The sequence below is a fragment of the Microcebus murinus genome, chromosome 9 (genome assembly GCF_040939455.1).
Source record: "Microcebus murinus isolate Inina chromosome 9, M.murinus_Inina_mat1.0, whole genome shotgun sequence".
In the NCBI taxonomy this organism is placed as follows: Eukaryota; Metazoa; Chordata; class Mammalia; order Primates; family Cheirogaleidae; genus Microcebus; species Microcebus murinus.
This window is the reverse complement of record NC_134112.1, coordinates 6,899,868-6,914,131: the sequence shown is the minus strand read 5'-3', so window position 1 is coordinate 6,914,131 and position 14,264 is coordinate 6,899,868. Positions and strand designations below refer to the sequence as shown.

The 14,264-nt window shown below is 42.2% G+C and overlaps 1 protein-coding gene across 1 annotated transcript in view; it reads left to right on the top strand.

Annotated features, from left to right (window-relative positions):
- Window positions 1-14,264, top strand: part of ABCA13 (ATP binding cassette subfamily A member 13) — a 470,652-nt gene that overhangs the window by 435,042 nt on the left and 21,346 nt on the right. Inside the window, 1 exon segment of the mRNA XM_020289932.2 lies at window positions 2,605-2,697. Within this exon segment, the coding sequence (XP_020145521.2) occupies window positions 2,605-2,697 (93 nt within the window).

Sequence of the window (14,264 nt, the reverse complement as noted above, 5' to 3'; positions counted from 1 at the left end):
GTCTGAACGTGCATTAACCCAGTTAGTAGAATGCTTTATGACTGTTCCCCAATAAAATAAGACATGCTTCCTGGAAAATACAGGATAATACAAAATTATAAAAGGAGAAAAGAAAATATATCATTAATTTCACTTTTCAATCATTGATAGGCATACTTTCTGTGTGTGTTTTTTTTTCTTGAGAAATTCTTTTCACGTACCTGTATAATTCTCCTTAATATGCACTGTGATTTTGCCGTTGCTATATGATGATCTTTGTCCCATGCATTTAATTGACTTTAGAGGACCTCCTTTTAATGGCTGACTACCACATGGATACATTCTCATTTATATGAGTATTATATTATTCTACTGTGAAACATTTATGTTTCCCTGTTTCCAGATGTTTACTATTATAAATAAGTTCTTATATGTATATTCGTATTTGCTATGGTTCCTAGACTAAGTTCCTAAAAAAGTAATTAGTGCCAAATTGGTTTTGAAAAAGTGACACCAATTTTTACTCTCAGTAGCAATATATGAGATGACTTATTTAGAATTACTGAGAAAATGTCTTTAGCTCTCTGGGTATTTTTTTCATCTGAGAACTCATTTTTTTAGAAATGAGAATGGGGAAAAAAAGCACATTTTTCTCTGCAATATCCAAAAGCATACATGAGGGATGCCTTTCTGGCTAGAAAATAGTTTTAAAATCAGTTGATTTGATGTTTAGTTTATAATTTGTTGGTATGTTTATTAACCATGAACAGTTATTTTAATAGTGTCTACATGTTATTTGCCCTTTTTCTTTATTGGATTTATATTGTTCTGTTTTTAAATTAGTATATATGAGTTATTTATAGTAAGTATATCAACCCCTACTCATTATGTTTGTTGCAAATTTTTAAAATGTTAGTTTGCTGTGTTTTGAAATACTTATTAGAATTGTGTAGTTTTGCCTTGTTAAGTATATCCAATGTCCCTTTCATAGTTCCTTCCATTACTGTTATGCTTAGAAAGTATGTTCCCATCATACCGTCAAATCACTTATATATTTAAACTATTAATGTCTTATTTGGAGCTTTATTGTCTTATTCTAATGCCATCTGCCTTGTAATTCTTTCATGTATTTCCTAAATTTAATTATTTTTGCTGTATAATAAATATTAATGTTTTCTGGAGCAAGTCTTCTCTCATGACTTTTCTTTCAATATTCTTTTTTCTCTCACTAAGTGATTTTAAAGCTATACCTTATAATTATTTCAGGTTTTTCTCCTGGGTGTGATAAATTTAAACTTAAAATTTTTATTGGTATTATACTATATCCATGTTACAATTTATATTTTATATAATTATACTACAGTTATACATTATAAATCTTTATAACATTATGTTTTGAATTAAAATAATATTAAATTATGTTATGATTTAAATTATAATTACACATTAAAATTTTATAGTATTATATTTCATATTATATACTATATTAAAATATAACATTTATATTTTATGTATAATTAATTTACTTACATTTTATAATTATACTAACAATATTTTATTTTATATTTATCCTAGTATATTAATATTTTATATTTCAGTATTTTTATAACAATTTTCCTATTTCAAAAATATTCATTCTTTTCTTTTGTTCCATACTGCCTTACATTGAGTCAACATTTCATTTGTGCCAATTAGTAAAGCTTTCTCATTTCTTTTTATAAAACACTCACATTATTTGTTAAGATCATTCTTATTTATTTTATATTTTTGTATAATAGTATTGTTAAACAAGTCTCTCCCATATGTTTTATAAATGGTCCTCTTGATACATGGAATAGGTAAATTTTTTGCTAACTGTGTAATTTGCTACCTAAATAAAATCCTATCAATTTTAAAAGATTTTAATTTGGTTTATCTCAGATATCTTATGTAAAAAATTAAATAATTTGGCATTTTTGCCTATTTTTTATTTTTAAAAGTTAGATTAGATCTACCATTTGATCCAGCAATCTCATTATTGGGCATCTACCCAAAAGAACAAACGACACTCCATAAAAAAGACACCTGTATTCAAATGTTTGTAGCAGCACAATTCACAATTGCATAGATGTGGAACAACTGAAGTGCCCCTGGATACATGAGTGGATTAATAAAATGTGGTATATGTATACCATGGAGTACTACTCAGCTATAAGAAACAATGGTGATATAGCACCTAACCATTCTACTAAGTGAAATATCCCAAGAATGGAAAAATAAGTACCACATGTACTCACCAGCAAATTGGTTTCATTGATCAACACCTAAGTGCACATATAGGAATAACATTTATCAGGTGTCAGGCAGGTGGGGGAGAGGATTCGTATATACACATACATAATGAGTGCGATGCTTACCGTGTGGGGGATGGACAAGCTTGAAGCTCTGACCCGAGGGCAAAAGGGGGGCAAAGGCAATATATGTAACCTTAACATTTGTACCCCCAGAATATGCTGAAATAAAAGAAAAGGACAAAAATAAAATAAAATAAAGAGCTCCAAGTCTAAAAAAAAAAAAAAAGTTGGATTCAAGGCTCACATCTTCAGGAAATGGCTCATTTATATATTTCTTTCTCTTTCCTTCCAGCATGGAAGAGTGTGAGGCTCTTTGCACAAGACTGGCCATAATGGTCAATGGCAGCTTTAAGTGTCTTGGTTCTCCTCAGCACATTAAAAATAGGTATGTTGCATTTCTCTTTTGCTTAAATATTTGCTATAAAATGAATAGCGTGGTGCATTGTTCTGACTGGAGATGGCATAGTGCCAGTGTGGTGCAGTCACCTCCTGGCGCAGACCAGGAGGCGAAGGTCCTGCCAGGCTAGGGGGTTGTTTAAAGTTCCGTGGGGAGTAAGGCAGGACACGGCCACTCCCAGACAGAGTCCAGTGTTTCCCCTACAACGTTTTGGTTTTTCTTCCCAAGAGGCCATTGTACCTCATTGTAGTAACATTGTTAGGGGAGAGAACATGACTGCAGAGTCAAGAGGAAGACAGGACAAGAAACGTCCTCATCATTCACAAAACGCCTTATTAAAAGGTTGTACCGACATGTCCCTCATCCACAGTGAATCAGAGTTCCTGTTTTACCCCAGCAGACACTACACTTTAAAAAAATCTCTATCAATTTAAGGGGCAAAGAGGGGCGTGGGTGCTTTCCATCTGGACTAATGAAAGATTAGAATTTTTTTTTCCTGTGCTCCTGAGTCCCATGGATTTCTTCTTGGTTAATTATCTCTTTATGTCTTTTTTCCGTTTACTTTTTGGAATCTTAAATTTTTTTAAATCAATTTCTATGAATACTTTTATGTCTTGGTATAACATCTTTTTACTTAGAGTTGCCTAAACGATTTTCTGATTTCCTTTTAATTTACTGTTTAACCTGTTACTTTTTATATGGAGTGATTTATTTATATTGATAAATCTCTTCATTTTTATTTACTCAAGGTTTTTAAGGTTAGAAGTCTCAGGCAGAAATTTGGTAAATTGTCTCATATATAGATATTCTCAGTTTATGAAGAAAATAGCTAGTGCTCTGAATTGAGATCACATATTTGGAGGCGAACGTCAGTTTTCCGATCAATGCTGCTGGGGTTCCAGGCCCGTCATTCTCTCTGTCGCTCGCTGCATCGGGTCAATTGCTTGTCAAATGCACCCACTGAAAACTACTCTCAGTATATACTCTGCTCACCTTTAATAAGTATCATCAAAAGAAAAACAATATTTCATGCTCTCTAACCTTTATGAATGCCTACATCAAGTTTTATGGCCCATCCCTGATTGTTGGGAGATTTATGGTGATCTGTGTCTATGAAGTTGGCACAGAGGCGGGCGGGTGGCCCTGCGCGCTCCTCCCGCCGCCCGGCCCCACACCCGGGAGTCTGCCCGCCTCCGAGCCCGGGTCTGGCGCTGTGAATCGCGGGCTGGATAGCAACGAAAGAACTCTATTAAGCAATAAAAAGCTCCACGAGTACTTCCCTGAAACGTTGAACTTAATACACATTTTTAAATAATTTGTAGAGTTTGTATTCTTCTACAACAAATAAGTCTATCATAAGTAAACGTGTGACCATGTATGTTTCTATAATATTGAGATAAAGAGGAAAGGATCAGTCTTGAAATAGGTGGTAGAGTTTTCACAATGTTGGGCGTCCGCACACCGGTGCCCGCTCCCCTCCCTGTGAGGCGGCGGCCTTGACCTGGGAGGGAGAACCTGCAGCAGGGCCTCCTCTTCCCTCTCCCTTGCTCTCCCTGGGCTCGCACCTGTGCCCGTGACCCTTCAGCACGCGTGTCCTGGGGGCATCAGAGCACACGGAAAATGCACCTTCGCCTCAGACATTGCTGTCCCACGCTCACATGTGACGATCTTGATACAAGGGCAGAAAGGAGATCACCTCCCAGGTGTCCTGATGAGGTTGCCACAGGATGTGACCTTGAGTGGTGGCTCTGGGTGTTCGGTGTGGACTGATTTTGAGAGGAGGGCCCTGCGTGCCCGGGCACCTGCTAAGCTCCTGAAGATGGTGCCACGGAGCGTAGCTTGGCCCTGGTTTCTCCAGTGTCACTCTCTCTGCTCCTGTCTCCTTAGCTGTCACTGGGGTCCTTGTAAGCACTAAACACGGTGATAGCACTTAGGAGACTGTGTAGCACAGGGCACAATTTAATGTTTGCTGACACTATTATCACATGTCATCTGAACGAAAACGACTTCTCACCCCAGTGCACCCCACTGGTGCTTTGCAGGGGCAGGGAGAGCGGGAAGGAGGCTGGGCAGTGAGGAGGCTGGGCAGTGGGGAGGCTGGGCAGTGAGGAGGCTGGGCAGTGGGAAGGCTGGGCAGTGGGGAGGCTGGGCAGTGGCCCTTGTGGGAGCGGGAAAGCCAGAGCTGCGCCGTGGCGGTGCATGCTAACAAGCCATGAGCTTGAGTGAGAGTGTGCTGCCGGCACTGGCCCCTGTGGGTGGCACCGTCTGTCCTTACACCCTCTGTTGGTGGTGTCCTCCATGCCCTACACGCAATGCCTGACTCTGTTGTGACTCTGTCCCCCCTGCGTGCTCATTTGACTTCCTTTGCTGGGCGCTAAGTGTAGCCGAAGGTACTTCCCCATCCCATTCTAGTGCTCCTATCTGCACTCGACGTCCCCACCATTCTGTGGCAAGTCTGCACCTGCCTCCTCCCTAGCCTACTGTTTTAAAACATGTACTACATTCATAGAAAATTTGAGATACTGTAAAGCCAAAGGATTGGGAAATAGCTGCTATTAAGAAGACAGTTTGTAGCAGTGCCCAAGAGTAGGGTGGGACACACAGGGCTGCATGGGGAAGCCCCTGGTGTTGGTCTGGAGGTGGAGGGAACAGGAGGAAACATGAGCAAGAACCTTTATTGTGGTTCCCATGAGAGGGAACAGGTGAGGCGGGGCAAGCGGACCAGGATTGGCTAGTTGGAATAATTTCGGGGCTCTGAGGCTTGTGCCTAGCTGCCCGGTGCCTGTGTGGGGTGACGGGGGCAGGTAGATAGCCGCCCTGAGTGTGAGGTGCTGGGTATGCTGGCTCTAGGTTGACTGATTTGTATTTGAGCAAGGCATTCGTGGGCAAGTTGTTTACCAACTTTAGGAACTGGCTTGCTCTGGGAGGGGCCCTCTCACCAGAGTCAGCAGGGCTCCCTATTTTCAAAGCATCAGATTACAGCAACAAAAAATACGGTTAATACGCTCCCTGCCCAGGACTCACTGAGGCTGAGCAGGGCCATAGGTGTGGGGCCCATCATGTTCCCCTGCCTGGAGGAAGCCAGGTGTGCCCACCTTGCAGAGGAAGGCAGGGACCTGGCCTTGCTGAGGGTCCTGAAGTCCCCCTCCTCTTCCTTGGGGTAGAGTTTTGTTCTTTCTGGTAATCTTTCCAGTAGTGGAAATTATCTTCAGTGTAATTTTCTACATCATGAATTTCCAACTCCTTTGAGGTTAAAGAGTTGTTATATTAAAAAATAAGTTCCTGGACCTCTGATCTGCAAATAACCTAGAGCTCTGTGTGACCGGATTGTACCAGTCATCCATGGTGAAGGGCCTCTGGGAAAAATTAATGCAGTAGGTAACTACCTGGTTTGAGTGTGTGCACTGAAATCAAGTTGTTATTTTCACTCTGATGTTGGTTTTTACCCAAGGTTATAATTTAGAAAAAAATCAATCAATATTAGAGCTTTTGCTGGCAAAAGGTTTGCTTCTGACATTTAATATTTTAATATTCCTTTACCAAACATTTATTGAGTCCCAGCAAGGCGAGACAGAGGTTGGTCCAATGCAGTTCATCCCCACTTTGGTGCTTGTAATTGCTTAGAGTGAGACCTGCACACATGCGGTGACTTCCTAAGGCCTGACAGGGCAGGGATCATAGGAAAGGTGGCACCTGGCACCCTAGGAGGAGGAGACCTTTTTGGTGTGAGGAAATAGGAAAGTCCCTTAGACCTAGAAGTGCAGGTAAAATTTGTTTAAAAGAGTTTTTAATTCTAGACTTCATTTAGTAATAAATATATCAGAACAGAAAGAAAAATTTGAGAGGAAGTAAAAGGGACAAACATACCAGTCAAAGCACAGTTTAGATTTCAACCTTGAAATTAAAGGAAGTCATCTGGCTAAGTAAAATCAGTGTGGTTATTTTAAATATTTCATGAGCAACTCTAGGCTTTGTGGTCCTAACTTGGGTTTCTTCACCTCGGCACTATTTCATTTGGGGCAGATAATCATGGTTGTGGGAGGTTGTCAGGTGCGTGTTTAGCAGGGTGTTTAGCAGCATCCCTGGCCTTTGTGGCACCCCCCTTCCCCCAATCGTGACAACTGAAAATGTTTCCAGACATTGGCAAATGTCTCTTGGGGAGAAAACTTGTCCTGGTTGAGAACTACTGTCTTACCTGGTACTTTTTTTCTATGTCCTCAGGGAGTTTACAGATTGATGGGCTTTGTAGTTACAAGAACAGGAACTGAGATTTGTAAAGCGGGTTGGGCAGTGGCACCTGCCCTTTCTGTGACTGCATCTCCTGCAACGCGGCTTGCTCAGTGGCTAAGAGGAGGTGGGCCTGTGAAATAGGAGTGTGTCAGGAAATGAGCTCAAGGGTGGGTGGAGGGTGCTGTACATGGGATATTGTTTTCCCCAGGTGGACCCTCTGAGCCCTGCAGTGACCTCATTTTGCAGGAGCTCCAGGGTCCATGTGGGAAGAGTGGCTTCCTCCCCTTTCAGCCTCAGTCCTGCTCCAGTCTGGGATTTCAGAAGTTATATCTGAGAGCCAAAGACCTGATGGAACTGGGGACGCTGCAGGTTACGGTCACTCAGATGTTCTTCGTGCTCCTCTGAACACATTCCTCCATCCTACCCTGGCGTGTTTTCTCACGCGCACACCTTGCCTGGAACACTGCCCTCCACTGACTGCACATCCAGGCCATTCTTCCTTTTTCCTCGAGATGGCTCTGGCCTCTCCAATGCTTGACATTTTCTTCCTTTTGCTCATGTTTCTCTTCTTAGCTAACCTTTTTCTCTTTGGTGTAAAAGAGAAAGAGATCCTGTCTGCCAGAGATGCTGCCTACATCTTGTCTGCCAAAAGATCTGTTTGTACAGTATTTAATTTCCACAAAGCTTCCTTGCTCCGCTTTGGCGTTGTACTCCTGGAGAGCACAGCCTTGGTCTTTTATCAGTCCCAGCACTGCCGTGCGCTCATGCAACCACGTGATTTCAGAGGTAACATTTGGGGGCAGTCACACCAGACCTGGGGGCCTTGGCCTGCAGAAACTGAGGAGAACCACACCCAAGAGGACATACTATTGACTAAGTTGATGTCCTATGTTATTCTCAAGTTCTAGGTCTTCTTGTTATAGTTTCCTTAAGTATATTTTGTGATACTCCTAAGTAAACAATGATTTTAACTTTAGAGATGGTATTTTAATATATTTTATTGCTACACAATAATTATATATGTTATGAGGTGTATATGATATTTTGATACATACATACAATGTGAAATGATCAAATCAGGTTTTTTTGGATATCCATCACCTAAAACATTTATAATTTCTTTGTGTTGGGAACATTCCAAATCTTTTCTAGGTATTTTATACATTAAATTCTTGTTAAGTATAGTAACCCTACTGTACTATTGAACACTAAAACTCATTCCTTCTAACTATATTTTTATATCCATTAACCAACCTTTCCCCCTGATAACCTCTGATAACCACCATTCTACTCTACTCCATAGGAGATCAACTTTTTGCTCCTACATGTGAGTGAGAACAAGTAATATTTATCTTTCTGTGAACAAAAAATAATAGATAACAATGAGGATGTGGAGAAAGGAGAACACTAGTACTCTGTTGGTGGGAATGTAAACAAGCACAGTCACTATGGAAAATAGTATGAAGGTTCCTCAAATAACTAAAGATAGAACTACCATATGATCTGGCAATCCCAGAGCTGGGTATACATCCAATGGAAATGAAATCAGTATATAGAAGAGATATCTGCAATTTCATGCTCATTGCAACACTATTCACAATAGCCAAGATATGTGTGGGGCGCGGTGTTAACGCCATTGCAAGATGGCGCCGGCTTCCTAGTCACACCCATACTACAGGACTGATAAACAGGGTGAACCGCGCAGGTGTAGGGGCTTTTCCTGTCTCATCAAGTATGCATATGAAGGATCTTAGCTTGGCCTATCAGTAACAACCCTCGAGCGCTTTTAACCTATCCCCATCACTTCCCTCCTTCCTTAGAGTATATAAGTGTGTGAGAGCTTGTGCTCAGGGTCTTCCGTATCATGTAAGCCTAAAGGGAACCCCATTAAAGCACGGTCAGAAGAACTCCGGTTGCCGCGTCTTCCTTGCTGGCGAGGCGGGCGCGACAAGTGGTGCCGAAACCCGGGAGCCGAAACAACTTTGAGGCACCAGCGGAAGACGACCTCGGAAGAGGTAGAGTTCAGAACTGACGTGTGGGACGGCCAAAACTCCCCTGCTTCCAAAAAATGGGTAATATTCTGCTGCGGCACCTTTTGTGGCCTATTATCATGAAATGCCTGCATGATGAGACTTCAGGCCCGCGCGTAGCAGCTAGCCAAAGTGCACTGAGTGACTTTCAAGAAGCAAGCTCAGAGAGAAGCAGTAAGGGAAGGACCGCGGTAGAAGAGCGAAGAAGGCCAGAGCCAGAGCGCCAGAAGGCCAGAGCCAGAGCGCCAGAAGGCCAGAGCCAGAGCGCCAGAAGGCCAGAGCCAGAGCGCCAGAAGGCCAGAGCCAGAGCGCCAGAAGGCCAGAGCCAGAGCGCCAGAAGAAAAGGCCGAGAAAGAAAGGAGAAAGGGGAGAGAAAGAAAGGAGAAAGGGGAGAGAAAGAAAGGAGAAAGGGGAGAGAAAGAAAGGAGAAAGGGGAGAGAAAGAAAGGAGAAAGGGGAGAGAAAGAAAGGAGAAAGGGGAGAGAAAGAAAGGAGAAAGGGGAGAGAAAGAAAGGAGAAAGGGGAGAGAAAGAAAGGAGAAAGGGGAGAGAAAGAAAGGAGAAAGGGGAGAGAAAGAAAGGAGAAAGGGGAGAGAAAGAAAGGAGAAAGGGGAGAGAAAGAAAGGAGAAAAGGGACGGAAGACGCAGAGGACAGAGGAGATGGCCTTTTTTCGGTCAGAATTTATCTGAGACACCTGCTACTTCACTGCTTAATTGTACATCATCCACTTGTGTTGGAATGCCACTTCGCATCTTGTTGCTGTTGCTCGTTTACCCGGACATATTCCTGTTCCTGTAGACGCTCCTAATTCCTTAACATTGTTCAGGACTCGCAGGAACTTCGGAATCACGGCTGCAATTGTTGCAGCTATCGCTACGGCTGCCGCAGCGTCGGCTGTAGCTTTGAGCACAACCCTGCAGACCGCATATGCGCTTAATAACCTGCCAGCCGGCGTAGTTACGGCCCTTGCAACGTGGATTCATCAAGCCACTCAGCACCTGAAAACTGTCAACACAGGTGCGACTTTGAATTAATAAAACGGGGAGATGTGGGGCGCGGTGTTAACGCCATTGCAAGATGGCGCCGGCTTCCTAGTCACACCCATACTACAGGACTGATAAACAGGGTGAACCGCGCAGGTTTAGGGGCTTTTCCTGTCTCATCAAGTATGCATATGAAGGATCTTAGCTTGGCCTATCAGTAACAACCCTCGCGCGCTTTTAACCTATCCCCATCACTTCCCTCCTTCCTTAGAGTATATAAGTGTGTGAGAGCTTGTGCTCAGGGTCTTCCGTATCATGTAAGCCTAAAGGGAACCCCATTAAAGCACGGTCAGAAGAACTCCGGTTGCCGCGTCTTCCTTGCTGGCGAGGCGGGCGCGACAGATATGGAATCAACCTAAGTGTCCATCAACGGGTGAATGGATGAAGAAAATGTGGTCTATATATGCAATGGAATACTATTCGGCTTTGTAAAAGAATGAAATCCTGTCATTTGCATCAATATGGATGGATCTGTAGGTCATTATATCAAGTGAAATGAGCCAATATACTCTCAAATTATTGTTTATGTTTAGAAGCTAAGAACTTAAGTTTAAGAATCATGTCCTCTCTTACTTCACTAAAAGAAGCTCTTAGTGGGATTTACCTACGGGGTTTTCCTGACTCTAGCTCGGGGCCTCATCCTGCTTGTTCTGTCTGTAGCCAGCACCAATCCCAGTTCTGAAGCTAATGCAGGTGGAATGCTTGTTCAAAATTGGTGGCTGATTTTCCCAGAGGACAGACAGGATCTGGTGTACTAGATCTAGCGATTCAGGAGCCCATCCTCACAGGGGAAAGTGGCATTCTCTCTGCACCCACGGACATCTTGACCTCATCCCGGGGCCTCCCTCTCTCCTACTCTGGGACCTTCTGGCCCGTGTTTCAAACTGGAGGAGTCACTGAGTCCCCCTTTGCTGCCACTGCAGCCTGCAGGACTCCTGCTAAATTGTGAGGTCATCACGGAATGCTCCTTAGATGATTCTTCAACCGCCCTTCCTTCCTCGGCATCACCAAGACACACTCTCACAGGCTTGTGAGTATTATTATTTGCTCTTTCTGGGGAACTCACCACTGCCAAATCCCTTCTCCCCTTCCCAGGGCGTCCTATTTCCCTGGTGGAGCAGAGGGGTTAGAATGCTGTGGGTGACCTCCCTGCAGGCTCAAGAATTCACTTCTCTCCTTTTGGTCTCTGGCAAAGGAACAGTGGCATCTTATGAAATCTGCAGCACATGTCCGTAGCCTGCAACCTCAGATCATCTCTCAGCCATGGTGTGGCCCCTTCTTTTGCACCTCTATTTTCCCTTCTTCCTGCTTCCCTCGTCTACAAATACCCCCTTCCCTAATCGTTCTAGTCCTGATCTCTTTTCTGGTTGCCATTTATTAAACATGTATTCTCTTTCCTACTATCCTGAACACTGTATATAGACTACCTTGCTTGGTGGGTAATAATATTAAGAATTAACACTTAGATAGTGATTACTATATGCCAGCTCTAAGCACTTTGTACATTTTAATTTATTCTTCATGACAATGCTATGAAGTAGCTATAATTATTATCTCCACTTTATAGCATAGAAAATGAGTCACCAAAAGATCGAGTGACTTTTCCAGAGTTACCAGCTAACAAGTGAAAGAGCCGGGATTCTGGTTCTGCCTTGCTCTGTAACGTAGCGTCACGATTACCTGCAGCTAACACACGAAGAAAGGTAGTCTGGTGCCTGTGCTGGGCGTTGGGCTCAGGGGGCCAGTCTGACCCCAGAGCCCACAGTCCTCCACCACCGTGCATTCCGCTTCCTTCCTGCGCCTCCCAGAGCCACACACGTGAGCACACACTAACTCCTGCTCAATCCTTGATTGCATCTGCACCAGCGGCTCTAGCTCCTTGACTGTTCTTTTGTCGAAGTTTCAGCATCTTCTCCATTCTTCTTAAGATGCCATCACCCATCATGCCGTTACATAATGGCCAATTTCCTGAGCAGACAGATGCCAACTATTAGCCGACTCCTTGATAGGATCCCACAAAATGTTTACTTCTTCATCATCTGTTTCTTTGTGTCTATATCTGAGAGAGAAATGTGCCTATCAAGTGTTTTTCTTCTACCTGTTTGATAATAAAATGATCTCCTTCCCTTCTGAGACCTGTCTCCAATAGTTTTCTTCTTTCTCTTTTATACTTTGATCTTTTCTTCTTTATCAGTGATGAGCTGTTATTTGTCTATTATAACAGAACATCACCAAGTTGACTTAAGCATATTCATTGTCTCAAACATATTTGTTTTTATATGTAGTAAGAATCCAGAGGTCACTGGCTTTGGCATTCTGTTAGAGGTTCCAGGCCTGACAATTTGCGTGGTCCCAGAATGGCTGCTGTAGCTCCGCCCAAAATATTTATGTTCTAGACAGCAAATAAGAGGAACAGAGAAAAGCAAAAAGAGCACATATCAAATGTCTGTCCCATCTTAAAGTAGTTTTCTAACAAAGTCCCACCCAGCACCTCATATTGTGTTTCATTGGTTTCCCTGGCTACTAAGAAGTCTAAGAAAGACAGACTTTAGCTGGGCACTTTGCCACTTTAATAAAGTTGGGTTTCTGTTAGAGAGGAAGACAGGGAACATGAATGTTGGTTGGGATGCATGCAGTCTGGCTATTCTCTTGCTTAGATTTTTTCCTCAGTTGAGGATAAGTCATTAGATTGAGCAGTTGAGCTGTAGGGACTCTTGGGCTTCTGATTCAAGACTGTCACGTGATGTGAAAGAGCCTTATATGTAATAGAGATTCATAAGTTTATGTGTGAGCACATGATTGTGTGTGTGTGTGTGTGTGTGTGTGTGTGTGTGTAGCTGAGTTAACAGAGGAGAGCTGGAAGGGAGTGGCATTCATCTGATAGTCAGGCATGGCTAAAATCATCCTTTTTGGGTACTGATGTTTTATCCCAGGGAATTAGGGAAGCATCCTCAAATCCCCCACGAGTCATAAATTGAGCACATAGTGACACCCCGGTAGCTGTCTTTTTACATGCAGACTGCGGGTACATTCATAACACACCTGGAGAGAACCAGTAGCAGCTGCGTGCGGCACCTGTGTGCTTTTCGCCTCCCTTGCAACTGACTTTAGTTACACAGGGGGCTTAAGTCGAGTGATTAAAACACTCCCCCAAGGGGGGAAATGAAGCTCGCTTCTGAAGCACAGAGTTTACAATTGGAAGTACACCAGGCCAATTTCTGATTTTGGGGACAGGGAGGATAAAGTCTGTTTATTTGTAAATAAAACAAAGCTTTAAATTATTTACGTAAAATCTTAAAATTATGAGAATTTTCTCTTTCTATCTATTTATTTTTTTTGAGTTGGAAAACATTAAAACCTTGGGAATCAAGAATTCGATGGAATAAACTTCAAAGGGTGCCATGATAGATATGTTATACAGCTATTTAACTTAAAATGTAGAGAATAGTCTAGAGGTTTTTGTGGATGTTTTTTCTAAAAAATGAAAGGAGGCATAAATGTTTGAGCGCTCAAGTTACCAATGTCTGAGTAGCTGCAAATTAATGTATCACCTTATGTGACACCATATGCTTCATTGTGGCAACTCTGATTTAGTGCTTCTATAAAATGTTACTATAAACATAACAGCTTAGATTAAGATTACATCACCAAATAATAAACTACCTCATTTAAAAATGAAATAGACAATTCAATTTGTTTATGTCATTTTCACAAATGAAGAAGGAAGTTTGTACGTGAGCACATAAAATGATTTCTGCCATGACGTGGAACTATGGAATGATGTGCTACTGAATTATGTTTTTCTACATTTTATTTTAGCTTAAAGCATCATATAATTTACCTGCCACTGCTCAACACTGACTTAATTCTCATTACTAAAAATGGTTTTATTAAGAGAGTGAAGTTAACTCACCTCCATATCCTAGCATGTTTTCACCCCAACTGATACATGTAATTGGTCATCTCATTTGTTTTCACAGCATCCTGTTGCATGAACACAATGTTGCACTGACATAATTACCTGGGAGAGTTTCTGATTCTCATGCCCATCCCATGCTGGATGTTTTGGTTGAATGCCTCTGGTCTTAGAAATTCCAATCAGGATCGATGTCACCCAGAGTTGTCACTTTGCCAAAGGGGAATACCCTGCTTTCATTTTTAAATATTTTCTGTTAAGAGTAAATAGACAGCTTCTCACAATGAAGATGGGAAATGGAAATGCCAGAGACATTTTTAGATGTGTGAATTTTGTT